The 27,702-nt window shown below is 44.1% G+C and overlaps 2 protein-coding genes across 2 annotated transcripts in view; one reads left to right on the top strand and one right to left on the bottom strand.

Annotated features, from left to right (window-relative positions):
* Positions 1 to 89: 89 nt before the first annotated feature.
* On the top strand, positions 90 to 8,675 carry CBARP (CACN subunit beta associated regulatory protein). Its single transcript, XM_088460360.1, has 10 exons — positions 90 to 208; positions 1,349 to 1,406; positions 4,268 to 4,410; positions 4,489 to 4,550; positions 4,629 to 4,791; positions 5,045 to 5,240; positions 5,519 to 5,674; positions 5,784 to 5,976; positions 6,444 to 6,606; positions 6,767 to 8,675. The coding sequence occupies exons 2-10, from the start codon at positions 1,359 to 1,361 to the stop codon at positions 7,848 to 7,850; spliced, it is 2,208 nt and encodes a 735-aa protein (XP_088316486.1). The 5' UTR covers positions 90 to 208; positions 1,349 to 1,358; the 3' UTR covers positions 7,851 to 8,675.
* STK11 (serine/threonine kinase 11) overlaps positions 8,652 to 27,702 on the bottom strand; it is a 68,145-nt gene continuing 49,094 nt past the window's right edge. Inside the window, exons 8-10 of the mRNA XM_088460361.1 lie at positions 14,324 to 14,511; positions 12,634 to 12,836; positions 8,652 to 9,072 (exon numbers count right to left, since the gene is read on the bottom strand). Of these exons, the coding sequence (XP_088316487.1) occupies positions 12,655 to 12,836; positions 14,324 to 14,511 (370 nt within the window). The 3' untranslated portion in view covers positions 8,652 to 9,072; positions 12,634 to 12,654. The remainder of the gene's footprint in view (positions 9,073 to 12,633; positions 12,837 to 14,323; positions 14,512 to 27,702) is intronic.

Here is a 27,702-nt window from a genome sequence, read left to right as displayed (position 1 = left end):
GCCCTTTCTTTCAGTCTCCTACCAGCTGCCCAGCCTTCCAGAATCACGTGTCCCCCTTGTGGGCGGGGCTCCTTCTCCGGGCTTCATTCATAAATCCTGAGGCTGGTAACTGAGCCGCAGCACCAAGCAGGACCCGGCGGTGAGAATCGGGCAGCAGACCACGCCAGGTGGGAGTAGCAGGATCTAGAGAAGGTCCGGTAGGGTAGAGGTGGGTATCACCCGGCTATTGTAAGAGAAATTATTTTGCATCAATTGGAAATTGCTCAAGCATCAATGGGCACTCCCTGGGTACCTTTTGGGTGCAGCATGTAGGTAATGTGGGCACCAACTAATACAAATCAGCATTTTCTGTAAACTAGGCGTGCTTTTTTGGGGCATAGCTTCCATATGATACGTGCACCGTCTCGGTTACATGCCAGTGCTTAGTGACTATCATTTGGGCAGTACCCAGCAAGGAGCTAGAAATCATCCAGGCCATACTTAGATGTTGCCATGTAATATGTTGGCGTTACCTTATTTTATTGGCACACTGTGGATAGGATGAGGAGACCGTAGGAGGGGCATCGTCTTAATACCAGCTGGTTGTTTCTTGGGTGGGTGATATTTATCTTGCTGTGAGGCCGTATTTTTCTATTTCCCTGCCTTAAAAGTCGCCTAGTTGCTGCTGTTAGCTGTGCAGAGGTACCAGCTAGACATTACACTGAGATGGATGCCTAATATAAGAGGCTGTTATTGTATACATGTAAAAGTAGTCAGTACTGGCATGTGATTATTTCCATGTGGTGTGTGCTTTAAGTTTTCATGTATTTGAAATATGGATTGTCATAAACATATCTTAAGCATTGGTTAATTTGCCTCTTGTGTGATGCATGTTATTGTTAGCAACTTTTATTTCCCGAAATAAAGGATTATTTGGAATTAGATATCTAATTCTGAGTACCAATTATGCACTGTATATCCAAAAGTCCAATTTATGTGATTTGATCACTTGTAATTTAAACCCGAATATAGCACTGTAAATAGTTTATTTATATCCCCACGTGTATATATATATATATATATATTAATCAGCAACATATGCAAGTTAATTTACAAGTGTACTTTGCATATATTAATATAAATTGATTACAGAAAAATCCACTGTCATGTATAAGATGTTCACAATATAGTATATATTCTTTTGCAGTTTTCTAGTTTACTTTTATTTTGGGAGGGGCTCTTAATGTTTGGGAGACTATGTGAAAATGGCTCTATTGTTTTAGTCTTTGTCAGATTTAATAATTTACCATAAGGACTTGATTTTCCCTCCATCTCTTTTCTAAAACTCCCCACCATCCTATTTCTGCAGGTGTCAGATCATGAGCAATGAGTCACCTGCATGGGAGAATATAACTGACAGCTCCACGGTAAGAACCTTTACAGTATATTATGTGAATATATAGACTAATAGTATACGAATGGTGGCTAACACGTTGATTTTGGTAGAGGGATGAATGAATCCAGTTACTTGGTAACAATTTTTTACTTAGGCCATGAATTTTGTCAGTTACACAGATATTAAATCAAGTTCTGTACATTCATGCTTTATTTTACTTCCCAATGACTGATTATATATTATGAGTGGACTACGAAATTGTACATTTCAAATTGGCCCATGAATCCACTTTGCCAGTCTCTTGTTGTTTCTACTGATGTATACCCATATATGTGGTCTGTGTAGCAGCGAGGGTTTACATTTTCATTACACATTTGTGCATATATCTCATTGAAATGTAGCCCCCATTAAACAATAACTCTTGTTGTTAAAGATGTTGATTTATTTACTGAACATCACCAATCTTAATACTAGTTGTAAGCTTTCTGAAATTTAATGATTTTTCTATAGTTAACCTGTAAAATGGAACTTGTAATAGGATCAAGCATTTAACAAGAACTCGTGTTTAAAATTGTTTATAGTTAGTCCAAATTGGAAATTTGTCCTACTGCCATACAGTATGTGCTAGCCCTTCTGTGTCTGAAAAGATCTCAGGAGCCTCCACTGATACAAAAAACTGATCGTATAGCGAGAGTAATATAATTCTGATCTATCCCTTTCCCAAAATATCATCTAATCATACTATCAGCTTAGGGAAATGGTAATGAAGACACATTGACCCATTTTTTTTAAGTACATAAAAATATCAAAATGCCTTCTGGAACAATTGAAAACTATTTCTAAAATGTTTGAACTATTGTTTTATTTATACAGCACTTTCATCTTCAACAATGACATTATGTATATAATAATGGATGTAGTATGCAGAGCCGTAACTAGACATTTTGGTACCCTGTGCCAGAGAGAGCATTGGTGCCCCACCTTTCATTTTTTAAATAAGAACATAAGATAGTTCAAGTGAAAAAGGGCCATGGCCTCATACGGAAAGGCCAGGGAAGACATAGGGGAGGCCAGGAGATGCTGGGGTTAAAAGAAGAGGAAGCTACAAGTGAGAATGATAATAAACAGGAAAATTGACATGCCCAAACAGCGCCCCCAGCCCTGCGCCATGGCACTGGTCGCACCACCCTAGTTACGGCCCTGGTAGTATGTTACCCGTACATAGTTACCAACATAGGATTAAGGCAAATTAACATAAAATACATGGGAGGAAATGTACGAGCCTGTGAGATGCAGACATCGTTGCAATTCCAGTGAATCTGCTCAATTTTTTAAAGTGGAAATAATTTAAAAGGTGAAACCAGGTTGGCTTTAAAAAATCCAGTGAAGTCTGGCGTGAGCTAAAGTCAGTGCATTGTTAAGGAATGCTAGCTTCAAATCAGAGCTAGGCTTGTAATGGATTTGAGCAAAGTGTAGAAAGCAGGAGTGAAGCTGGCCATACATGGTGCGATATGCACCGTGCGACGTGACGGGGGATCCGACGTGACATATCGGGCGGTCCCACACACGGTGCGATCGGGTGGCCGACTGCCCAATATGCCGGCTCCCCCACCCGCATAGCGCTGCATGGGATCGCACATCGCATCCCCTAGTCGACTGAACATGCAGTAAGATCTGGGGGTGCGATGTATGACCCCACAGGTGCACGCACTGTCCGATATCATGCCCATACACGGTACTGTTTTATCGCACCGTGTATGGGTACCTCAAGACAGCTTGGTGACTTCCCAGAAATGAGAACTTGGAGAAAGTGTGCTAAACCATGGCAAATCACGGGCCAATTTAAACATCTAGAGAACAGAATTTAATCATGGTTAGAAATGCAAGACCTGGGGGAATATTTACTAAAGTGCGGGTTTTTAGAAGTGGAGATGTTGCCCATAGCAACCAATCAGATTCTACTTAACTTTTATCTAGTACCTTCTAGATAATAGATTGTAGATGGTTGCTATGGGTAACATTCCACTTCTAAAAACATGCACTTTAGTAAATATACCCCATGGTGCTTAGGAGAAAGATAACACTTAGATCAGGGTTATGTCAAAGAGCTATTCTCATACTTTCTTTTACATTTTATTTCAGAAGAATTTCTTAGAAATGTAATACTCACTTGCAGCTTTACATGCAGCTGGTTCATATAATACATAGAATGTCTGTATATGTAATAAAACTTCATGACATACAAATAAAAAATCCAACTGCAAAACTCTGCTTGTAGTAGAAGATATGTATCACAGCGGTTTTGAAAACATTTGGCACGTTACATCCATGTAAACTTCACCTTTTATATCCTATACCAGTGGTCGGTTATGTTTCAGTGTCCTTAAGCATGATCTATGGCCACATACAAGGTTCACCTGTCACCTTTATGGAAACAGATCAGATGATATTTTGAACTCAAATTAGCATCTTGTAGTGTTCACAAAAGCCAAATAGTAACTATGGTGAATAATTAAGTTGGTGAGAAGATACCACCATCCCAACACATGGTAGCCTGCAATATAGACTGTGTATGCACTGTGTTCAATTTCTGAGGTCATACTCAAAAGAGGTCCAAAGACAGGCACTTACTGTTTATGATGGTCACATACAGCCCCCCCACTTGTTGGCCCCCAGGAGCTATGTAGCAGTTTCGTTTTGAAACTCACCAAATGTGATAAGTTCATAAGGAGTTTTAAATTATATTTTATTAAAGTATAAAGTCATTTTTCAAATGTAAACAATTATAGGCACCAGAGTTGAACCTGAAATATGATGCATAATGATCTAATTTTATTGCACATACATTACTAAAGTAACTGTAGAGTGACCCTGTCCAATGTATCCCTACAGGCTGCACCGGGTGCACCCACGCAGGATGGGTACGTCTTGATCCTAGTTCTGTTGTCCATCTTCATTGGTGGAACCCTACTTCTCCTCACTGGGATCCTGATCCTGTGCAGACACTGCTGTGATTCCCGCCTGAGATTCTCTAGGTACTAAAGTCTTCTACTTGATGTATTTTGAGATAAATTGACATAGCTCTTTCCACAGCAATGTTATTTTTCTTTTAGACCCAGTGATGATGCAGAGAAAACAAACACTTCCTACGTGGATGAAACACAACCTACCCATGGTAAACAGATTTCTGGCCATGAATCCTTGCCCTTTAATAAACTTTAGTTGTCCCTAACATCTTACATTTATTCCTCAGATATTACTATACGGATAGAAGATGCAGAGTCTCTGTCAGCTTCAGGTCTTCGGGATGTAGAGTCAGAGAGATTTCTGTGCACTGCATCCAGTGGTCGACGAGTCTCATTCAATGAAGGAGCCTTATGTGGGCAAGAAAAGAGAGAGCGTGAAAGAGGAAGAAGGTGATGAGAGGTCCAAAAGGGAAACATGTAGAATGAATGAGTTTTCATAATTGCGAGCATCTGGTAGATGCAAAATAAGTGAATTAACAAAAAAATTTAAAGGAGTAATTAATTTTCCATTCAATAAATTGTTATGGTTCATTGTAGAAAGACTTAAAAGAAAAAAAAAAAAATCAACATCCTTGATGGAGCCCAGGACATTTATGTTACACAAATGGTGGTGTGTGGTGTGGTGACTTCTTGTTCCTTTCAGGTACACTTTGACAGAGGGAGATTTTCACTACTTGAAGAATGCACGACTGACACTCCCCCCTCTTCCATCTTTACCGCCAACTGCTCTACATATTCTTACCATACATGAAAGTGAAGGTGGGGAGAGTAGTAGCAGTGGGGGAGCATCAGAGACACATCCCATCTCTCCCAGCAAATCCAACATCTCTATATATCAGGTTAGCTCTGTGCTCATGAACTTACTGGAGCATTCCATTGACATACAACAGGGCTTTTCAACTCTGGTTTCTGAGTAACCCTAGCAAGCATGTTTTAAAATAAGATTAATGTTTTAAGCTTCAACGTAAATAAAAAAAAAAAAACCAGATTAAATCACCTGCACACAATTAAGGAAATCAGTAACTCAGTAGCAGTTTGTGAACCAATGTTGAGAAACTTTTCCAAACCATAGATTTGTTTGCTCCTTTTCTAATTGTTTTTTTCTATCTCCTCTCAGCCTCCCCGAAGTCCTCCAGCATCACTTACACGACTCTCTCTGAGTTTAACTTCTGCTCTTCCTGGAGATGCCTACAATTCTGTTGCAGACACAAGTTTTATGGAAACACCAAATCATAGTCCACCCATCCCCATGCATAGTCCTGCCAACAACAGGGTGAGTAACAATTACCAAAGGATATGAAAGTGTGCTCACAAATAGAAGTCCAGAATGATACAGGGATATCATGGATGCACTAGTTTCATACCCTCCCTCCCTTTCCCAGTTTGACCACAGCAGCCATCTCCCTCAGGGTGGTGCCAGTTCTGATGTGGGTACCCACCGAAGTCATGGTGCCGTGCTTCACTTCTTCAGCCGTCTGCGGCGTCATGCAAGCTTAGAAGGAGCAAGCCCCTACCTAAAAATCAAGAAATGGAAACTGGGCACTGTGCAGCGAGCAAGCAGCTTAGACACCAGAGGTGAGGGGGAGGAGTGACCTGGATGCACAAGATGAAATAGAAGCAGCGTGTTACCTGTGTCACGGATGGGGGCAGCCTGGATATCTAAGGTGATGGGGGGGGGGTGTAATCTGAATAACCAAGAGGAGGGTGGAATACTTATTATCTGAGGAGACTGTGGGGAGATTAGGATACTAGGAAAGCCAAGACACATGCCCAGCCAAGCTCAGAACTAGGCAATTTCCTAATATACCTGACAAGAATAGTATGAGTAATAAAGGCTAAGCAAAGATTGATGTCCAATATAGGAATTAACAGAGTAGGGCTTACTGTGAAAAAATAAATAAATAAAAAAATAACTATATAATAATAATCTTTCACCAACATTTGAAAAATAAAAACAGCTTTAACCAACTAAAGAGAACAAACAGAACTGTGTGGGTGAGCATCAAGAGTTGTGCTGACAGCTTATGCACTTTACTTGATAGGTTCTCCAAAGCGCCATCAATTCCAGCGACAGAGAGCAGCTAGTGAAAGCGCTGAACGCGATGATATCATACAATACATAGTCCACACGCAAGATACTGCTTTTGCTGATCATCAAGGATCTTTCATTCAACACCATGGAACACCACCACACTCTCTCGGCAGGTATTCTTCTGTTACCCTTTCCTCATGTTAGATAACAATCCTCTTGTGTCACAAACAAACAATGTTTTCTTCATCCCTTTCCCCTATTTCGTACATATCATTTGTGGGAGATTTACATTTATTGGCTTTGTTCCTTATTATAATTTTTTTTTTTTTTTAGATTAGACCATGGGGAAGATGGGTCGCTGGGTGATGTAGGAAGCACAGAACAGGGTCAGCTCCCTCCCCAATGTGACATTTGGAGCCTACGTGCATCACTGGAGCTTTGTGCCTCTGATCAAAGCAGTAGCAACAATGATCGTGACTCTGTTCGCAGTGATGCAGAGAGTTTGAGCTCCTTAAGTGGGCTCCCTAGCCTTCCATCCCAAGATCTGCCTGATGGGAAATCAGTGAGGGGACCAGAGCCAGAGACTGGACCGCGAAAGCTTCTACAGATGGACAGCGGCTATGCCTCTATTGAAGCTCCTTGCCGTCCATCAGAGGAGTCCTGCAGTCCCCACCGGGACAAGACTGCATCCGAAAAACGCCTCTTTTTCACTCATGCTGGACGCAAGGGGACAGTATTTGAAAGTCAGGAGGGGCATTTATATGAGCAAGGAGCTTCAGGAGGAGAGGAAGAATCACCGTTTCCTCACCAGACTGAACCCCTCAGTTCATGGGAGGCAATGTCCAGAAGAGATTACAGCATTGATGAAAAGACTGATGCGCTGTTTAATGAGTTCCTCAGGCATGATCCACAGTACGATGAATCTCCCTTACGCATGAAACACCGCTCCCGTGCACATTTGCGCAAGCAATGGCAGAGAACAAAGCAGTACAGTGATCCAGGTATTCGTTTTCCCCCTGCATTGGACAGACATCGCGTGTCCCCTTTACGTAGAGGGGACAGCACTAGTTACCTTCCCGATACACGCTACCACAGTACACTACCCCGAATAGCAAGTACCACAGATGAGGAAGGAGCAGATAGCTGTCCTATTAGCCCAACCTCACTCACACCTGAAGACAAAATTCAGGCCATTGAAGAGGAACCATGTGAGCATGGACCTGCTCATGATGAACCCAGACCACCTACAGAGAACCCTGAGCAAGACTTTGGTTATGGCCCTCAAACAACGGAGCTACTGGACAAGATAGGTGCAGGCCTGGAAGAACGTTTGTATCCATTTGTGCAGAGGACAGCATGCAGCCCAGAGAGGCTCTGCACAGTTGCACATATCTCTCCTGATCATAGTCCTGTGTAGCAGCAACAAAAAGTTTCCATTTGGTATACAGGACAATAAGGTGGGATTTAATGACTAAACAGATGTGCCACCCACTGCTCCTGGTGGATAGCGCATTGCCAAATAATACCCACCCAGTCACTCTTTTTGCCCAGTTACTTATGTGCTATAAGAATACAAGCATGACTGTAAATACAGACCACACATGAACACAATGGGCATACACATTGCATTATTTACTTAAACTTGTACAATTCTCTTCCAAGCAATATGAAGCTCGTTCCTGAAGTCCCTCAGGGAAATGGGGGCAAAGTGTGGATCCGTTGGCTTTCAATATGGTTGCTACAGATCTAATACTCCCTATCTAAAAAAAAAAAAAAAAAAAAGAACTTCTAGGCACAAGGGGTGGAGCTGGTGGGTGTGGGAACTATGAACAGTGTGTATTTATTTATTTATTTTTGTAAAGATGCTTTGTTCCTGAGAGATGGTGCAGTCTTGCCCTTGTAATCCACTGTAGCACATGACAGGGTGCAAGAATTCTTTATGCTCTCCCCAACACTGCTGTGCATTTCCCCCTATTAAAATTAGACAGCACATTCTAATTGTCAATGTACACCGTGTGTATGTGAGAAATGAGGGAGATTGGAAAAATAAATATATTCAGAAAATACTGTAGTTCCTAAGACATGTAGTCAGCTGTGATGTGTCATACTGATGTCATCATTCATCTGGATTTTAAAGTATTAACAAACCACATATGTGAGAGGCATTTAACAAATGCTAGCCAAAATGCTCATAAACCCATGCTCAGGAACCAGAAACTAGTGGAAACCAAATAAACGTTTAATCACTAAAGAGAAAATAAACAACCTGTGGTAGTTAACACATGGCTCCTTTTCTCCAAATGCACACACACAATTGCTGGGTTTGGTTGCAGGAGTTCAGTGCTCACATTCCCTTCCCACTTTTGCATTTTATTGTGTATGAGGGCTCAGATAGGGCTGATGATGTGACCTCCACCTCTTTTATGTATAATACATGTGGTATACAGCCAGACAAACAAAGTGGAGCAAGAAATAAGTTCAAGTCATAAAGTGCAGCAGACGCTGGACACTGCGCAAGTCCTAGAGGTCCAGAAGGGAAAAGGGAATAGGAGAACAATTACAGGGCAGTTCCCTTTACTGCAGCAATTCGGCTGTGGCATCTGGCGGGCACTGGGAGGAGTTAGCCGGAGTGGACCACTCTATAAAGGAAAGAAACAGTTATCAGCATGACATATACTACATTAGCCACATATGTTAGGATTGGAAGGGGTTGATTAAATTAAGCAAATTGTAATCTGTAATTTTAGAAATGTGTTTGTTCTATACATGCAAACAACAAAATACTGTTCTGTTGTGCAAGGTTTTTGTATTAAATAATCTAAAAAATAGTGGTCATAAACTCAAAGTAGGGTAGAAACTAGGTCAGGGCTAGATTATGGAGTCTAATCAGCTCCTACATAATGCTGGACCTTTGTATCTTTTTATTTCACCTAAAATTGTTTATGTGGTGTAGTAGGTCTCTCAATGCTTATTCTACCAGCACTATGGGTCTAAAGCTGGGTACACATCAGACGATGGTGTACCCAGCTCGATGTTGCATACCCACTTGCCAATCCCGGGTCCGACGGAGGGAGGAACACACCATCGTTAGCATCATCCCTAGTGGACCCTGCAGTAGGGCCGACAGGGGATGTCACTAACGATGCACGGGAGCGCACATATTATGGGTACACACTAGACAATGTTCCCAATATGTTGCTTCGATCCACGGGATCGGACGACATATCGTCTAGTGTGTACCCAAGCTTTACAATGCACAGAAACAAATTGAACTGTCAACTTCTAATTGGTCACCACTAGCAGCCAATTATAAACTAGAAGAGTGTACCCAACATTGTTTGATGGGCAGCATAAGGATAAGCATATTTAGGCCCCACAACATTTGCCAGGTGAACAGAGGAACAAATCACCATGATGGGACAGTGTTCTCCCCAGGCTGTTTTCTGCGGGTGCATCGCCCAGGAGAAACAGCCTACAGCCCGGCACTTTCCCCCGTCGCATTCCCGGTCACCCTTGCCGATCCCTGCTGCGGAACGATGACCTCTGAAGCGACCGGAGGCTAAAGAAGCCTCCAATCGCTTCAGAGGCAAGCATTCCCAGTGATGCACTGCGCGGGTGACGTCAGGAGCCTGCCCTGCACGCCTGCTGGATCTATTAGAGTGGGAGCGCTGAGCATTTAAGGTAAGTTCTGGGCTGGGACCAGTCTGGGGGCACTACATAAGGGGCACTATTTAAGCCTGGGGGCACTGCATAAGGGGCCAGCCTGGTGGCACTGCATAAGGGGCACTATATAAGCCTGGGGGCACTGCATAAGGGACCAGCCTGGAGGCACTGCATAGGGGCACTACTTCAGCCTGGGGGCACTGCATACGGGGCCAGCCTGGGGGCACTGCATACGGGGCACTACTTCAGCATGGGGGCACTGTATAAAGGGGAAAACTCCAGGGGGCACTGTATAAAGGGGAAAACTACAGGGGCCACTGTATAAAGGGGAAAACTACAGGGGCCACTGTATAAAGGGGAAAACTACAGGAGGCACAGTATAAAGGGGAAAACTACAGGAGGCACTGTATATAAAGGGGAAAACTACAGGAGGCACTGTATATAAAGGGGAAAACTACAGGAGGCACTGTATATAAAGGGGAAAACTACAGGAGGCACTGTATATAAAGGGGAAAACTACAGGAGGCACTGTATATAAAGGGGAAAACTACAGGAGGCACTGTATATAAAGGGGAAAACTACAGGAGGCACTGTATATAAAGGGGAAAACTACAGGAGGCACTGTATATAAAGGGGAAAACTACAGGAGGCACTGTATATAAAGGGGAAAACTACAGGAGGCACTGTATATAAAGGGGAAAACTACAGGAGGCACTGTATATAAAGGGGAAAACTACAGGAGGCACTGTATATAAAGGGGAAAACTACAGGAGGCACTGTATATAAAGGGGAAAACTACAGGAGGCACTGTATATAAAGGGGAAAACTACAGGAGGCACTGTATATAAAGGGGAAAACTACAGGAGGCACTGTATATAAAGGGGAAAACTACAGGAGGCACTGTATATAAAGGGGAAAACTACAGGGACCACTGTATAAAGGGGAAAACTACAGGGACCACTGTATAAAGGGCATGAATTGTGTAGCGTTCTCCCGCTAGGTTATTTTAGCGGGGCCTGCGCCCTGCCCTCCTTCTGGAGGGCAAAAAGTGCCCTCCAGAAAGCGCCCTTTCAGGGGTTACTGACTCCATTGTGCAGCTTGGGTCATGATTTTATTACATCCAATCACAAGCACAGATGTAACCAACGCAAATACTATATTTAGAAACAGTTGTGAACAAGTTCATGGACTGTCTAGAATAGATAATACTGTTCAGAGACAAGAAAAAAAGGGGGGGCATAGAAATATGTTAAATAGAAACAGGTTAAACCTTGTGTAGAAATCAAGGAATATTTTGGGTTATTTAGACAAGGCCATGGTATTTAGTATAATATTGTATATGGAGTATAGAGAGGGAAATTCCATCTGAAGAGAAAAAAAATGGGCTACTGATGATGGAAATGCAACAGAAGTGGGATGAAAAGAGGCAGAAAAGAGATTGCAGGTAAACAAATACTACAGCGAGTACAGAAATAATAAGAATAGCAGAGAGAAAGTGGTGGCAAAGACAAATGTATGGGATGATCACTCTCCCATCTCCAAAAATAGGAAACCAACCTCAATAAAAGAAACAATGGATTGTAAAAGCTGAACAAATAAGGGGCTTGCGAGAGTAGAAAATAATAAGAGGTGAATTAAATAGTAAAACTATGTGAGAGCAGAAAGAGGAAGAGTGATTTAGTAGACAGAATGGAGAGAAGCATCCCATGCAATGAATGGATAAAGAAAGGGAGATTGAACGGATGAGGAAGAAACAACGTCAGAGAAGACCTGCTGTCATTGGCAAATGCTATGACTCATTCGCTGCAGGATGTGAATGAAGACACCTCTTTATTCAGACCTCATTATCTCTGCTGATGCCTCTCAAAGCTCCTGCCGCCCACACACTGCCTCGGTGTTGGGGAACAAAATCTGACCCTGCAGCACGCCATATGAATCTTTATTCCAGCAAGAAAGAGATGCCATAATCTACGGCAATTTAACTCTTGGACACCCAGAAAAGCTTGCATAAGATGAATAAATGCACAAGTAGGCTAAGGGAGTCATTGCAGCCAGAGTGTATGAAAATGGTTAACCGTCTCCCTAGCAAGTTAAAAGGAATGTACTGTATATGACTATCTGTAAAAGAATCGGCACTCACCCCCTCCCACTTAAACCTTTTCTGGAGGATTTCTCCTCTGTGATCAGTGAATGTTTCATCTTTAAAATAAGAAAAACCCTTTAAACAACCCATTTTTTCCCCTCATTATAATTGCAGTACCGGTGGGTGCGTACACTCATTTAGTTTCCGCACTTCACATAACAGGAATCTCATCAGCTATTGTTTGGTTGGTAAATATTACCTGTTCATCTTGACTCTGCAGGGTATTTACAAGTGTATTTGTAACTCTACACACCCCTAGAAATCCTCATATATTGTTCTCACGTATGTTTAGCAGTGTAAACTCCTTTATCGTAGCACAACACATATCCATCCTCTTTAATATATTTCAGGGTGCTGTTCGCTTGTCATGACTTTAAAGGTCAATGTCTAATACCTTGCAGAGTAGTCTCTCCAGTCACTGTTGTTTGCAGGCGGATAGTTTGCGTACTTTGCCCCCTGATGTGCTAGCCTTGCGCTGGGATGCAGAGCTGACTCTTCTTTCTGCCTTTAGCTGATTCTCTGTGCCATTCATACATAGCTGTTTGTTAGGTGCACTGCCCTGCGTCTGTGCAAACATGTCGTCTTCAGGCACCTGTCCTGATTCGGGATGATATAAAAGGGATTGTTAGAAGGGCACAAAACAGTTTGAGCACTGACGTAGCCGGTTCTTCCATCTGTCGGCGATATTCCAGTTTTCCCTTTTTGTACTCGCGTTAATATATTCGTATTATTGCATGTTCTGTGCGGAATACATCATGTTATATTTGTTCTCTAAGCTTTTCTACTCCCCACACTTTTCACCCCATCAGTCCTAGAGGAGTAAATGCCCAGTCTAAAGTGTCTCCTGTCTGCAGAAATATTCATGAATCATCATCATTCTTTATTTTAGGACCATGATTGTCCTATAGCACAGCCCACCCACAGCTGGCTTTCCACTTTCTGCCTGTCTTTAGCCTAATTTGGCAGACAGGTATGGTGGATCTCTGGCTAAAGTCATCACCTGTCCATTATTTGTTTCCTCTGTCTCCTGACACTCATACGTCACACCCTTTTTCATGCCACATGCTAATTTGAGTTTTTTTTCGGTCTCAATTCAAAAAGAGAATTATATCCTTACATAGCTTTTAAATCAAACATGAGTGCTCACTATCTGAGGTAACTTTACATTTTTATATATATATATATATATATATATATATATATATATATATATATATGTATTTGAAACAAAACAAAGATGGAACAGAAGAAATTGAGAAAAGAAGTTTTTAATAGAATTATAATGCACAAGGTGATGCACACTGAAAAAAAGATAGAACATTATGACTTTCTCAGCATCCTATATATCAAACGGATTGAACTTAACACAATCTATAGCATATGGACAACTTTGGTAGAAGCTAACGTCTCAATGGACCTTACTCCTTTGTGGCTCTAATTCAGGCTCTTGTCTGTACTATGGCTGTTGTCCCTGACTGTCTCTTTACTTATAACATACTCTGTCTCTCTCTTCTCATCTGGGGAATATCAAATAAAAACAATGGTTAAAAAATAAATAATTTGTTTTACCATGCTGCCCACGTGCACAGTGCCCTGCAACCATAGCAGGCTTGCGGATCATTCATTCCTATCTCAACACTTTTCTCTTATGTATACTAATGTGTATTAAAGGCCAGGAATAGTCATCAGGAATTGTGCGGGAGCGCCAAGAATAAACCGTGCAGAAAATTCTGTGTGAAGTAATGTGTTGGATTTTAATGCTTGTTACAGTGTGAATTAAATATTCTCAAAACTGGTTGTAGTTTTACTGCACCATGACCTTCAGTGTTAGAACAGCAAAATCACACCTCACGAATGCCAAACTTCTGCATGACATTATACATGCCTAAAGAACTACAAAAGCAACAATTATACATTTGGATAATTTTTGTAGGGACTCTTCCAGATTTGAAAGAAAGCGTGTGCCCTCATCGTCCTCTTATTCCTTCTATGATTAGTATATTCTTAAATAAAATAGTGACACCTAAATGACCTGCCAATAATACAGACAGCAGTGGCCAGAATAGAATGAATGCACGCTTTACCTGGAACTGTGAAGTCCTGTGTGTAGATAATTTCATCCTCCAAGTCACACAGATCCTCATCCTCACTATACCCGTGCAGATCCTCTAAGTAAGGCACAACTGTCAGGCTTCTCCAGCGGTCCTTGGTTTCTGAGCTAGGAGGAATGGGTACAAGAGGGTCCATCTGTGGGTGCTTCTTCCGAAACCAGCTGCAGGAAAGGAGCAAAGCACCATTTGAACAAAGACTTGGGAACAGTGTGTTGCATATGGAAACTTTATACAGTGCATCCAGAAAGTATTCACAGCGCTTCACTTTATCCACATTTTCTTATGTTACAGCCTCATTCCAAAATGGAATAAATTCATTTTTGTCATCAAAATTCTACACACAATACCCCATAATTACAGCGTGTAAAAATTTTTTTTTAGATTTTTGAAAATTTTATTAAACCCCCCCCCAAAAAAACTAAGAAATCTAATGTACATAAGTATTCACGGCCTTTGCCATGAAGCTCAAAATTGAGCTCAGGTGCATCCTGTTTCCACTGTTCATCCTAGAGATGTTCCTACAGCTAATTTAATTTGATTGTACATGATTTTGAAAGGCATACACCTGTCTATATAAGGCCCCACAATTTGACAGTGCATGTCAGAGCACAAACCAAGCATGAAGTCCAAGGAATTGTCTGTAGACTTCCGGTACAAGATTGTCTCGAGGCACAAATCTGGGGAAGGGTACAGAAAAATATCTGCTGCTTTGAAGGTCCCAATGAGCACAGTGGCCGCCATCATCCGTAAATGGAAGAAGTTCGGAACCACCAGGACTCTTCCTAGAGTGGGCCGGCTGTCTAAACTGAGCGATCGGGGGAGAAGGGCCCTAGTCAGGGAGGTGACCAAGAACCCTATGGTCACTCTGTCAGAGCTACAGTATTCCTCTGTGGAGAGAGGAATGTCCAGAAGGACAATCATCTCTGCAGCAATCCACCAATCAGGCCTGTATTTTAGAGTGGCCAGACGGAAGCCAAACCTTAGTAAAAAGCACATGGTAGCCCACCTGGAGTTTGCCAAAATGCACCTGAAGGACTCTCTGGTCTGATGATACAAAGATTAAACTCTTTGGCATGAATGCCAGGTGTTACGTTTGGAGCAAACCAGGCACCGCTCATCACCAGGCCAATACCATCCCTACAGTGAAGCATGGTGGTGGCAGCATCATGCTGCGGGGATGTTTTTCAGCAGCAGGAACTTGGAGACTAGTCAGGATAGAGGAAAAGATGAATGCAGCAATGTACGGAGACATCCTGGATGAAAACCTGCTCCAGAGCTCTCTTGACCTCAGACTGGGACGACTGTTCATCTTTCAGCAGGACAACGACCCTAAGCACACAGCCAAGATATATAAGGAGTGGCTTCAGGAAAACTCTGTGAATGTCCTCGAGTGGCCCAGCCAGAGCCCAGACTTGAATCCAATTGAACATCTCTGGAGAGATGTGAAAATGGCTGTGCACAGACGCTTCCCATTCCATGGAGCTTGAGAGGTGCTGCAAAGAGGAATGGGCGAAACTGCCCAAAGATAGGTGTGCCAAGCTTGTGGCATCATTCAAAAAGACTTGAGGCTGTAATTGCTGCCAAAGGTGCTTCAACAGAGTATTGAGCAAAGGTTGTGAATACTTATGTACTTGTGATTTCTTATTTTGTTAGTTTTTTTTTTTTTTTTTTATTAAATTTGCAAAAAAAACCAAAACTTTACACGTCATTATGGGGTATTGTGTGTAGAATTTTAAGGACAAAAATTAATTTATTCCATTTTGGAATAAGGCTGTAACATAACAAAATGTGAAAAAAGTGAAGCGCTGTGAAAACTTTCCGGATGCACTGTACATGTAGAATGATTTACTTCACAAATCTACCAATTCTTCCATACAGAACATGGTAACAGTCACACACTTCCATTACCAGTGATCACAGGACTTACTGCCATTTCATTTTTTGGTCTTCCTCAATGTATAACAATAGTTAGAGCTTCGAAATCTGGATTTTATTAAGTACACTGTTTTCTAATCCTTTCTCCACACATTCTTAAACTAGTACTTCCATACCTGTTCCATTGTTCACAGCCTCATATATGCTCACTCTAAGCAGTATCACATGAAATAATGAGAGATATGGTAAGAACTTACCCTTGTTATCTCTCTTTATTCGAAGTCCATAGGGTTGACCTTGGGGTATAGGTTGGGAACCAAATCCGGGCACCACACAGTTAAAGCTGTCAGCTCCCAGGATGCACTGGGTCCACTCTCCCTATTACCCCGCCCCCAAGCCAGAGGCACCTCAGTTTGTAAGTAGCCAAAGGCCGGTGGAGGAAAGAGAGAAAACTGGAACACTCAAGAACCATACTCATAGAGGATACCAGTAACACAGCCCATATGAAGCCAGGTGCGTCAGGGCAGGTGCCCTGTGGACCCTATGGACTTCGAAGAGAGAGAGATAACAAGGGTAAGTTCTTACCATCGCTCTCATTTTCTTCTTCAGAGTCCATAAGGGGTTGACAGGGTTGACCTTGGGGATGTCCTAAAGCAGTCCTTGTAAGGGTGGGGATGCTCCTCTGCTGAGAGGAGAACCCGTCGCCCAAAGGAAGCATCCTGAGAGGCAAAGGAATCCAATGCATAGAACCTTAGAAAAGTGTGGGCAGAAGACCACGTGGCCACCTTGCAAGGCAGAACAGCCGACGCGCCACAGCGAGCTGCCAACAGCCCGAGTAGAATAAGCATCAACAGAAACAGAAAGGCCTTCCTAAGTGTAGGCCCCTGAGATAGACATACGAAGCCATCTAGCCAATGTCTGTTTATTGGCCGGCCATCCTTTCCTGTGAAATCCATAGACCACAAATAAGGAGTCTGATTTCCTGAAGGAACTTGAACGGACCACGGAAATCTGGAGAGGCCGGACCACAGTCAGTCAATGAGGCCACCCCAGCCGATAGGACTGGAGACTGAAATGTCGGTACAATAAGTTCCAGAATAATATGGAACTCAAAAACCACTTTAGGAAGAATCACAGGACAAGTTCGACTCACAACCCTGTCTTGGTGAAATATCCAGAAGAGGGAACCCCATGAGAACGCTCCCAATTCCGACACTCTCCTGGCAGATGCAAAATGCCATAAGAAAGAGAGTCTAAGCCAAATACCACGTAAGGGTTATCAAAACTAGTGGTTCAGATGAAGGCCCCAGGAGGGCACGAAGAACCATTGCCAAATCCCAAGGAGCCCCTAGGGGGGATAACGGGAGGTAGAATCCAGAAAACACCCTTAAAAGGAGGATCTGGATACCCGAAAGTGGAGCAATTCCACATCCGAACCATCCTGACAGTGCAGAGACCAGGCGGTGGGCTAGACCCAAGCCCGCTGGAAGGAATGCCAGAACTTTTGGAAATCCTACACACTGAAGGTTGCTTCAGTACATCTAGTTCTGGACCCTAACACCGGCAGGGTGTGATAGAGTCAGGAGGCCATGAGGACCACCTCTGGGAGGCCCCCTCTTCTCCAAGAGAGGTTTCAACTCCTAGTGAGCAAAGACTTGACCCCGAAATGCACGTCGTGATGGCTGTGGAAGTCCGCTTCCCAATGGAGAACTTCCGGAATAAACACTGCAGAGATGGCCGGGAGGAGACCTTTGGTCTATGTGAGAATATGTGACATTCCTGTCATTGCTGCCTAACTTCGAGTGTCTCCTAGATGTAAGACACTGTAGGACTGAACCTTTACAGGTTTACAGAGAAGTATGTGTTAGGCCAGAGCGAGGGCCCAAGATATCTTTAAGTTCCAATAAGTCGAGTGGTAGGGTGGAATCAACAGACGTCCAACTGCCCTGAAAGGAGTGCGGACCTGTCATTGCGCCCCTAAGACTAGCGTCCGTTGTAAGGATTACCCAGTACGGGATCCAAAAAGGGGCGACCCTTGGTGAGATGAGATGGCCATAGCCACCCAGATAGAAATAGACGCACCTCCGGAGAAAGCATTATCGTCTGAATAGTGATCAGACGGAGAAACCAGTTTCAACTGGAGAGGATCAGTTTTTGCAAAGGCCTGGAATAGAACAGAGCATATTCCACCCTTCAGAAGGTAGACACCCTGGATAGCAGAACCCGCATTACTGTCGACACTTGTCGACTGAGGAGACATCCTCAGAAGGATTCTCTGATTCTGAGAATCCAGCAGGGCTCCCAGATGAATCATACACTGTGAGGGATTCAGGGAGGATTTTTTCCCAGTTGATTAACCATTCGTGCTTGTGAATGAAAGCAATGGTTAACTGGAAATGGCTTTAAAACACCCTGGTGATCCTGCAAGAGCAGGAGGCCGACCAGATACAGGAGCAGTCGGATACCCTGAACAGGTGGGCTGTCATGAAAGCCATAAATCTGGTAAACCCCGGTGCGGCTGTGGACAGTCCAAAGGGCAGAGCCCGAAAATTGAAAGTGTTGCTGTGGTACAGCTAACCTGAGCTAACGCTGATGAGAGGACTCTATAGGTACCGGTAGGTACGTTCTCCCGAATATCCAGCGATACCATAAAAGTCCCCAGGTTCCATAGCTCGGATGATGGAGCGTAGGGGTTCCCTCCTGAACCTAGGCACCTTTTAGGAACTGGTTCAGGGATTTCAGATAGAGGATAGGCCAATGAGGACCATTTGGCCTCTGCACCAGAAAGTAGAATAACCAGTCCCTTGCTGAGATAGTGGGGCTGGCATAATTACCTCTGCTTACCGCAAGGACTGTATAGCTTTTTGGATTTGTAAGGCCTTGTTCGAGTCTGAAGAAGGGCCTGTATAGCCAAATATGTGGGGAGGCCATCTGAGCAATGAGAGGGCGTACCCGTGAGAAACTTCAACTCTTACCCAAGCGTCCGTGGTGACTTGACACCAGCACTGGGCAAACTGAAAAAGTCGGTATCTCACTCCGGGATCCCCCAGATGAAGGCCTGTCCCATCAGGCTGAAGGTGTATCCTCAGGTTAAGAAGCAGGGCGACTGGAATTCCAGGTCTGTTTGTTACCGTCTGTTGATCGTGGAGGTCTGTTGATCGTGGAGGCCCACAATCTAGGAAAGGACCGGCCTTTAGGCTCTCCCTGAGGACAAAAGGACTAAACAGATGTAGTCCGTGGCCTTGTAGTGGAAGTAGCTGAAGGCGGAAATGTCGTTAGTGATACTGCCAACGTTGCTCCAATCTTGTCAAGGTCAGGGCCAAAACAAGATCTCCCCATTATAGGGTAATCCATTTTAAAGCCTATCTTGGGAGTCCACCTCTGCCTTCCAGGAGCGCAGCCATAGGGTATGGTGGGCAGATACAGTCGTGGCCGAAACCCTGAAGTTTAGGAGACTGGTATCCAATGTTGTTACTCCAGCATATGAAGACTGCATCTTGAATGGTAGCAGCAAGAAACATCTGATCCCCAGAAGTTTTTGAGGGAAAAACGGTCCACAAATGCATCAGCCCATCTCTCAATAGCATTAGTCATGCAAGTGATAGCCATGGTTGGACAGGCAACAGCCCCTGAAAGCGAGTATATTGATTTCAGGCAAAGCTACCACCTACGTATCCAAAGAATCCATCAGAGCAGGGATGGGAGGCATAGTAGCGCTCTTAATCAGACGAGTAACATGAGAATCCACCCCAGGAGGTGATCCCTATTACCCGCAATGACCCTCAGGGAATGGGCAACATGAGGCCAAACACTTTTGTGATGCCTCCAATCTGGCAATTGCCAGACCCCCGCCATGTGATCCACCCGCAGAGAGGGGGAAAAACAGCCAAAGACACTTTCATGTGTAAACTGAGGGTGATTTGATTTAGGTGCAGGTTCAACATCCTCTATAACTAGGATGGACTTGACCGCCAGCACCCAAGCAGGGATAACAATACCTGTTTTAGGCTCCCCCTCGTTTGAACGGGATAGGAGTCCGAAACATCATCCAGCACTCTCTTAGCTGACTATCTGTGTTAAACAGCAGTGCTGACTGGGAAGTAACCACAAGGGCGTTTATTACGCCATTTTGTGTTTCGTAGAAACGACATCCACCCAGGGTGGCTTTTGTGGTAATCCCTGCAATGGGAATGACAGACTGTTGTGGTACCTGAGGGAATTGCATGTACTGTGAAAAACCCCAGTAGGGAGCGATAGTCTGTCACAGGAGTAAACCGCAATAAACTGAGAGATACCCTGAGAGGGACTAGTAGCATGTTGAAGTAACCCCAAGTGAGTTATAACAATGGGGGCCGCCAGGCGATCCGCAATGGAGGCCAGGATCTTGAGAAACAAACCGCCCAAGGGGGTCCTGTAAGGGGCCCGGCACCTGATGGCGCCGTATACATAACCCTTTCTGAGTCATATCCTCCGTACTTATACCTGCAGCACATGACTTGCAGGATAGCAAAAATGGGTGCAGTATTGTGCTCTATTTCCTGGTCAGACCTATCTGACTAACCATCCTCGTGGAAATATCAAGCAGCGCTATACTAGTCAGGTGCATAAATATTGGGACATTGACAGAATATTCATATTTTGGCCTCTATTCACCACCACAATGGCTTTGAAATGAAACAAACAAGATGTGCCTTAACTGCAGACTTTCAGATTTAATTTGAGGGTAATTACATCCAAATCAGGTGAACGGTGTAGGAATTACAACGGTTTCTATATGTGCCTCCCACTTTTCAAGGGGCCAAAAGTAATGGGACTATCAACTCAAAAGCTATTTCATGGACAGGTGTGGGCTATTCCCTCGTTATTTCATTATCAATTAAGCAGGTAAAAGGTTTGGAGTTGATTCTAGGTGTGACATTTGCATTTGGAATCAGTTGCTATCAACTCTCAATATGAGATCCAAAGAGCTGTCACTATCAGTGAAGCAAGCCATCATTAGGCTGAAAAATCAAAACAAACCCATCAGAGATAGCAAAAACATTAGATGTGGCCAAATCAACTGTTTGGAACATTCTTAAGAAAGAAAGAACACACCGTAGAGCTCAGCAACACCAAAAGACCCGGAAGACCACGGAAAACAACTGTGGTGGATGACAGAAGAATTATTTCCCTGGTGAAGAAAAACCCCTTCACAACAGTTGGCCAAATCAAGAACACTCTCCAGGAGGTAGGTGTATATGTGTCAATGTCAACAATCAAGAGAAGACTTCACAAGAGTGAATATTAGAGGGTTCACCACAAGATGTAAACCATTGGTGAGCCTCAAAAACAGGAAGACCAGATTAGAGTTTGCCAAACAACATCTAAAAAAGCCATTACAGTTCTGGAACAACATCCCATGGACAGATGAGACAAAGATCCACTTGTACCAGTGATGGGAAGAGAAGAGTATGGAGAAGGAAAGGAACTGCTCATGATCCAAAACATACCACCTCATCAGTGAAGCATGGTGGTGGTAGTGTCATGGCGTGGGCATGTATGGCTGCCAATGGAACTGGTTCCCTTGTATTTATTGATTATGTGACTGCTGACAAAAGCAGCAGAATGAATTCTGAAGTGTTTCGGGCAATATTATATGCTCACATTCAGTCCAATGTTTCAGAACTCATTGGACGGCGCTTCACAGTGCAGATGGACAATGACCCGAAGCATACAGCAAAAGCAACCAAAGAGTTTTTTTAAGGCAAAAAAGTGGAATGTTATGCAATGGCCAAGTCAATCCCTTGACCTGAATCCGATTGAGCATGCATTTCACTTGATGAAGACAAAACTGAAGAGAAAATGGCCCAAGAATAAGCAGGAACTGAAGACATTTGCAGTAGGGGCCTGGCACAGCATCACCAGGGATGAAACCCAGCGTCAGATGTCGTCTATGCATTCCAGACTTCAGGCTTTAATTGCCTGCAAAGGATTTGCAACAAAGTATTAAAAAGTGAAAGTTAGATTTAGGATTGTTTAGTTTTTCCCATTACTTTTGGCCCCTTAAAAAGGGGGAGGCACATATGGAAACCGTTGTAATTCCTACACCGTTCACCTGCATTGTATGTAATTACCCTCAAATTAAATCTGAAAGTCTGCAGTTAAAGCACATCTTGATTCATTTCAAAGCCATTGTGGTGGTGAAAAGAGGCCAAGTACACCTGTATGAGGGCAGATTGTAAAGAAAGGGGATAGACATACACTGACAGGTGAGAGAATAAAGCACAAACAGTCAGCACTAGCATAAGGCACATACAATGCAGAAATAGAATATAATAATATATATATATATATATAAAAATATAAGAGTACAGGAATGAGCGGCGCTCAGCAGACTAAGTTATGTGATGAAATAAAAGTCCTTTATTCCTACGGCGTTACGGGGCTATGCCCCCGTCTTCAGGGACAGACAGTATACTGTCTGTCCCTGAAGACGGGGGCATAGCCCCGTAACGCCGTAGGAATAAAGGACTTTTATTTCATCACATAACTTAGTCTGCTGAGCGCCGCTCATTCCTGTACTCTTATGCATTGGATGTGATCATCCTGAGAGGGCACCGCAGCACTACTGGAGCTACCACAGAGTGCCGGGCATCATCAGCTTTTCATGTGTATATATATATATATATATATATATATATATTATATTGCTAAATTCAACTGCCCAGATTCAGTGTCTGGGGAGGCTATAGCGCTGTGTACACTGACCCAAATGGTGACGTACGTAGGAGGACTGGAACTCACTGTCATCCCAGATCTGCTGCACCATAGAGGACAATGGCCGCTGGAGACCTCAGAGGAAGCGTGGCGAGGATGCAGCCTCAGGGACGCCAGACCACACACTGAAAATGTGCGCTGAGCTGAAGGGAGGAGCCGCTGAACAGGGAAGGCTGCCTCACCTTGCCGGCTATTAACCCCCGGGATGCCGGCTCCCGCTTGCCGCTTAATCCCTGTTGGTCTAGTGGACGTGCGGGGTATACCTGCTGAGAGGGGGAGCCCGCCGCCACTGCCAGTGCCTCCGGTCTGTCCCCAGAGACCGGAGGCATGAGACTGCCTGTTGTACATGCGGGTCACTGCAAGCGGTGATCCGCGTCTTATCTGCTCCCCGTTGATCCAGCAACAGTCTAAGGATCCCCCAGAGCCCGGCTAGTACAGACTCTGGGGTACCGCCGCGATCCCCAGATCTGTACTGGCGTCGCGGCGCCAGCGGGGTGTAGGAGCGGCAGCTTGGACGTCCTATGGACAGTCTGCCGCTGCCGCTTTGAAGAGTCTTTAAAGTTAAAAAATTAATAACTCCCCCAAAAAAGCTTAGGGGCTGTTAATCAGCCCTCCTGCAATAACGGTGACCGACTCTGGCCGGGCACCAACTTAAAACTGAGGTGCCTATGGCTTTGGGGCGGGGTTATAGGGAGCGTGGACCCAATGCATCCTGGGAGCTGAAAGCTTTAACTGCGTGGTGCCCGGATTTGGTTCAGAACCTATACCCCAAGGTGAACCCTATGGACTCTGAAGAAGAAAGTATGTATGTATGTATGTACATACATATACACATACACAGTACTGTGCAAAAGTTTTGGTCAGGTGTGGGAAAAAATGCTGCAAAGTAAGAATGCTTTCAAAAATAGAAGTGTTAATAGTTTATTTTTATCAATGAACAAAATGCAAAGTGAATAAACATAAGAAAAATCTAAATCAAATCAATATTTGGTGTAATTTTGCCTTCAAAACAGCATCAATTCTTCTAGGTACACTTGCACACAGTTTTTGAAGGAACTTGGCAGGGAGGTTGTTCCAAATATCTTGGGAGTGCTCTGGACTGATGAGTCAAAATTTGAAAGAAGAAATTATGCTGTTTTGAAGGCAAAAGGGTGGTCACACTAAATATGGATTTGATTTAGACTTCTCTTCATTCACCTTACATTTTGTTAATTGTTAAATAACCCATTAACACCTCTATTCTTGAAAGCATTCTTACTACACCTGCCCCTGAAACATTTGCGCAATCCTGGTTTTGTGAGCTAGTCTAGAAATTCCCATTCCCTGTTTTGTGCTCATCCTCTCTCTGATGGAGTGTAGCACATCGAGAGAGGTGACCCAGTTGCTGTGGCAACCAGCTGAGGACTGGGAAAGGAAGGGGAAGGGGGGGGGGGGGGGGTGCTGCACATCTATCCACACTCAGTGGATGAGTCATACAGTGTCTTCTCCACGTTGTCACTAAGGAGGGGGGTGGGAGTGATGGAGAGTAAAGGCTGCAGTGAAAGGTGATATAAGATCTAAAGGAGAATTTGATTATACAGTGAAGATAATAAATAATGTAAATAAGGATGGTCTAAATAGAAAACACACAACATGGGCACAAAGGGGGAGGCTGGGTTTTTGTAAAGACCAGAAATGAAAAGCACATATATAATTGGGGAAAGAAGAGGATAAAGAATAGTGTACTTTGGAATGATGTGGGCTGGTGGGAACACAATATGAGTGAGGAATGGTGGTAGAAAATATGGTAAAAGAAATATGGTAAAAGAAAGGAAAGATACAGGGCTTATTCATAGGTACATGTTTCTGTGCTATATGCATGCAGTGCAGGCTAACCACATACACAATGCACAGCATCCCTGTTCGCACTGTGATATCCAAAAGCCAAACAGCCAGGGTGCTGCATGCACTGTGCAAAGCACACAGCACTTTAAAGTACATCAGTCTGTGAATGGTGGTGAGGAATTTAGATTAGGATCAATGGCTCCTAATTTTTAGGGCGCAATGTAAGCGGTCAGCATGCTCTAACACACACTCAGTGGCGTAACTAGGGCAGGGCGAGCGGGGTGCGTGCCCTGGGACAGTACCGGCCCGCCCTAGTTAGCCAGTGTAGCGCCGACCGCAGTGAGTGTGGTCAGCGCTACACATTTACACAGGACCGGCGCTAGACTTCCAGCACCGGTCCTGTGCTGCACGGCTGAGCCCCTTCCCTCCCCCTGAGCGCTTGCCCAATAGCGCCAAGAGAGGGTGGCAGGCGGGCTCAGGCTGTGCATAACACACATCGCCGCCAGTACTGGCGGTGATGTGTGTGTTAATCAGCAGCCAATGAGAGTCAGACAGACTCTCATTGGCTGCTGCACACACATCACTGCCGAGCAGGGGGTGTGCGCTCTATTACAAAGAAGGGGACTACTACTGGGGGGGGATACTACTGTGGGCACTGCTTCAGGTGGGGGGGACCAGTACTGGGGACTACTAGTGGGTGGGGGATACTACTGGGGGCACTGCTTCGGGGGGGGAGACCACTATTGGGGGGATACTACTGAGGGCGCTGCTTCAGGGGGGGATACTACTGTGGGCACTGCATCATGGGGGACCACTACTGGGGACTACTACAGGGGGCACTGCATCACGGGGGACTCCTACTGGGGGAACTATATAAAGGGCACTGCATAGGAGGGACTACTACTGGGGACACTATATAAGGGGCTCACTACTGGGGGCACTGCACGGGGGAGTCCACTACAGGGGGCACTGAAAAGGGAGAACCACTACAGGGGGCACAACTACTGGGGGCCCTGTATATGGGGGATCACTACTGGGGGCCTGCATATGAGGGATCACTACTGGGGGCACTGTATAAGGGGAACCACTACAGGGGGCACTGTGTAAGGGGCACTGCATATGGGGAACCACTACTGGGGGCCTGTATAAGGGGAACTAATCTGGGCCTGCATAAGGGTGACCACTACTAGGGGCACTGCATAGGGGGGGGGGGGGGACTGTATAAGTGGCACTGCATTAAGGTGCAAATGGAAAGAAATGGTCCCAGTGACAAGAAAGGGGTGTGTGTCATGTTGACACGCCCCATTTTTCAGTGGCCACGCCCATTTTTCCGCAACGTGCGCACAAGGGGGGGGGGGGGGGTTTGTCTGCTCCATTTTCAAAATTGCCCTGGGCTCCAAATACCCTAGTTACGCCACTGCACACACTGCATACAAAAAGGCAAAGTCCTAATATGAATGAAAAAGCACGAACACTGATAGAAAGACTAGCACAGAGAATAGGAATACAGAACTGGAAATGTAAACAGCAAGTAAGAGTGCCGGAAACAAAGAAAGCATACATAATATAGATGCCAGACTAACTCTCACATATCTTTAAATAGACTCTAAACCCTGCTTAATTGTGTCTAAAGCCGGATACACACTAGACGATAGAGCGACATATCGTCCACATCGAGCAGTGTGTACCCGCATTTGTTGCAGACGATGCGAGCTCCCGCATGCATGTACGACGGGCAGTATAGTCAGTGGTGGGGCCATATCACCGCTCCTGGCATCAGCAAGTGTATGCGCACCCGAGACATCGGCTGGGTACACATCTTTAAGTGTGTACCCAACATATACATGCATATACTAGATATAGTTTATGTTCTTCATTTGTGCAGGCAGTGAAGATACTCTGAAGGTTGGGTCTGCCACTTATTTGCTTGCCATGTTTTCTATAACCCAGTGTCATCTCACATCTCTTGTCAGCAGGTCACTCCCAATATTATTGTACTGTGAAGGGATTAGAACACCACAAGGTGTGTCACAACAGTTCAGAAAAGGATAAAGGAATTATTGGGGAGAGAACAATAGTTGTGGTACTAAAACGATGAGCTGCACAGACTAGCACCCCATAGAAACTACCAAACATTTAAATTACACATGCTGCCTCTTCTTACTTTAGAAAATATTATATACTTATTACAAATGGGCAAATATAACTGACATATCTTAACAATTCTAGCTAATTCACCCCACTGTATGCAAAAAATACAATTACACAGCTAAAATGTTTGGTTGCACTGCAGCCATTGAACTGTTAGAAATGAGGCGTATGCAGGTTATGATATTGCAGACATATATAGGCATACACCAGTGGATGGCACACTATGAACATCCCAGTAATTTAACCATTGGTGTTGGTTTATTGAAGTATAGTAGTTACAGCTGTACTCACTGTTACATACACACTGGTAATGGAGCAGAGCAGGGTTCTATTCAGCTCACCAGTTGGTGAATGTATGCTGAAAACGGATAGTGGTGCAGTGATGCTGAAAGTGTTTTATGCAGGTATCAACCAGGTGTCCACAGGAGCCCAAGTAAAAGGCTTCTGTCTCCCACCATGTCACTCTACACAGACAAACTTGATTGCCCCAGCACATGCTCAGTAGTGAGCTTGGCGGCCATCTTGGGACAGGGCATGAAGCCTCCCTGGAGAACATGAGGACTGTAGTACACAGTAGCACATTCGCCTTTCAACACGAACGAGAGATAATTATTTATTTCTGCCAAAAAAAATATCACATTGATGTGTTATTTCCTTTAATAACAAAAATATTTGAAATAAAGTGAAAGAAAAAATTAAATAGAAAGTAAGCACAGAATGTAAATTTACCTTAGAGATATTTGGGT

Source organism: Taudactylus pleione, unplaced genomic scaffold (assembly GCF_031769625.1).
Source record: "Taudactylus pleione unplaced genomic scaffold, aTauple2 ptg000044l, whole genome shotgun sequence".
In the NCBI taxonomy this organism is placed as follows: Eukaryota; Metazoa; Chordata; class Amphibia; order Anura; family Myobatrachidae; genus Taudactylus; species Taudactylus pleione.
This window is presented reverse-complemented; position numbering and strand designations above follow the sequence as displayed.

Coding starts and splice junctions, on each gene's coding strand:
- CBARP (XM_088460360.1), top strand. CDS start 1,359: ATGAGCAATGAGTCACCTGCATGGGAGAATATAACTGACAGCTCCACG. Junction 4,551..4,628: donor TGAAACACAACCTACCCATG/GTAAACAGATTT, acceptor TTTATTCCTCAG/ATATTACTATACGGATAGAA. Junction 5,675..5,783: donor ATAGTCCTGCCAACAACAGG/GTGAGTAACAAT, acceptor TCCCTTTCCCAG/TTTGACCACAGCAGCCATCT.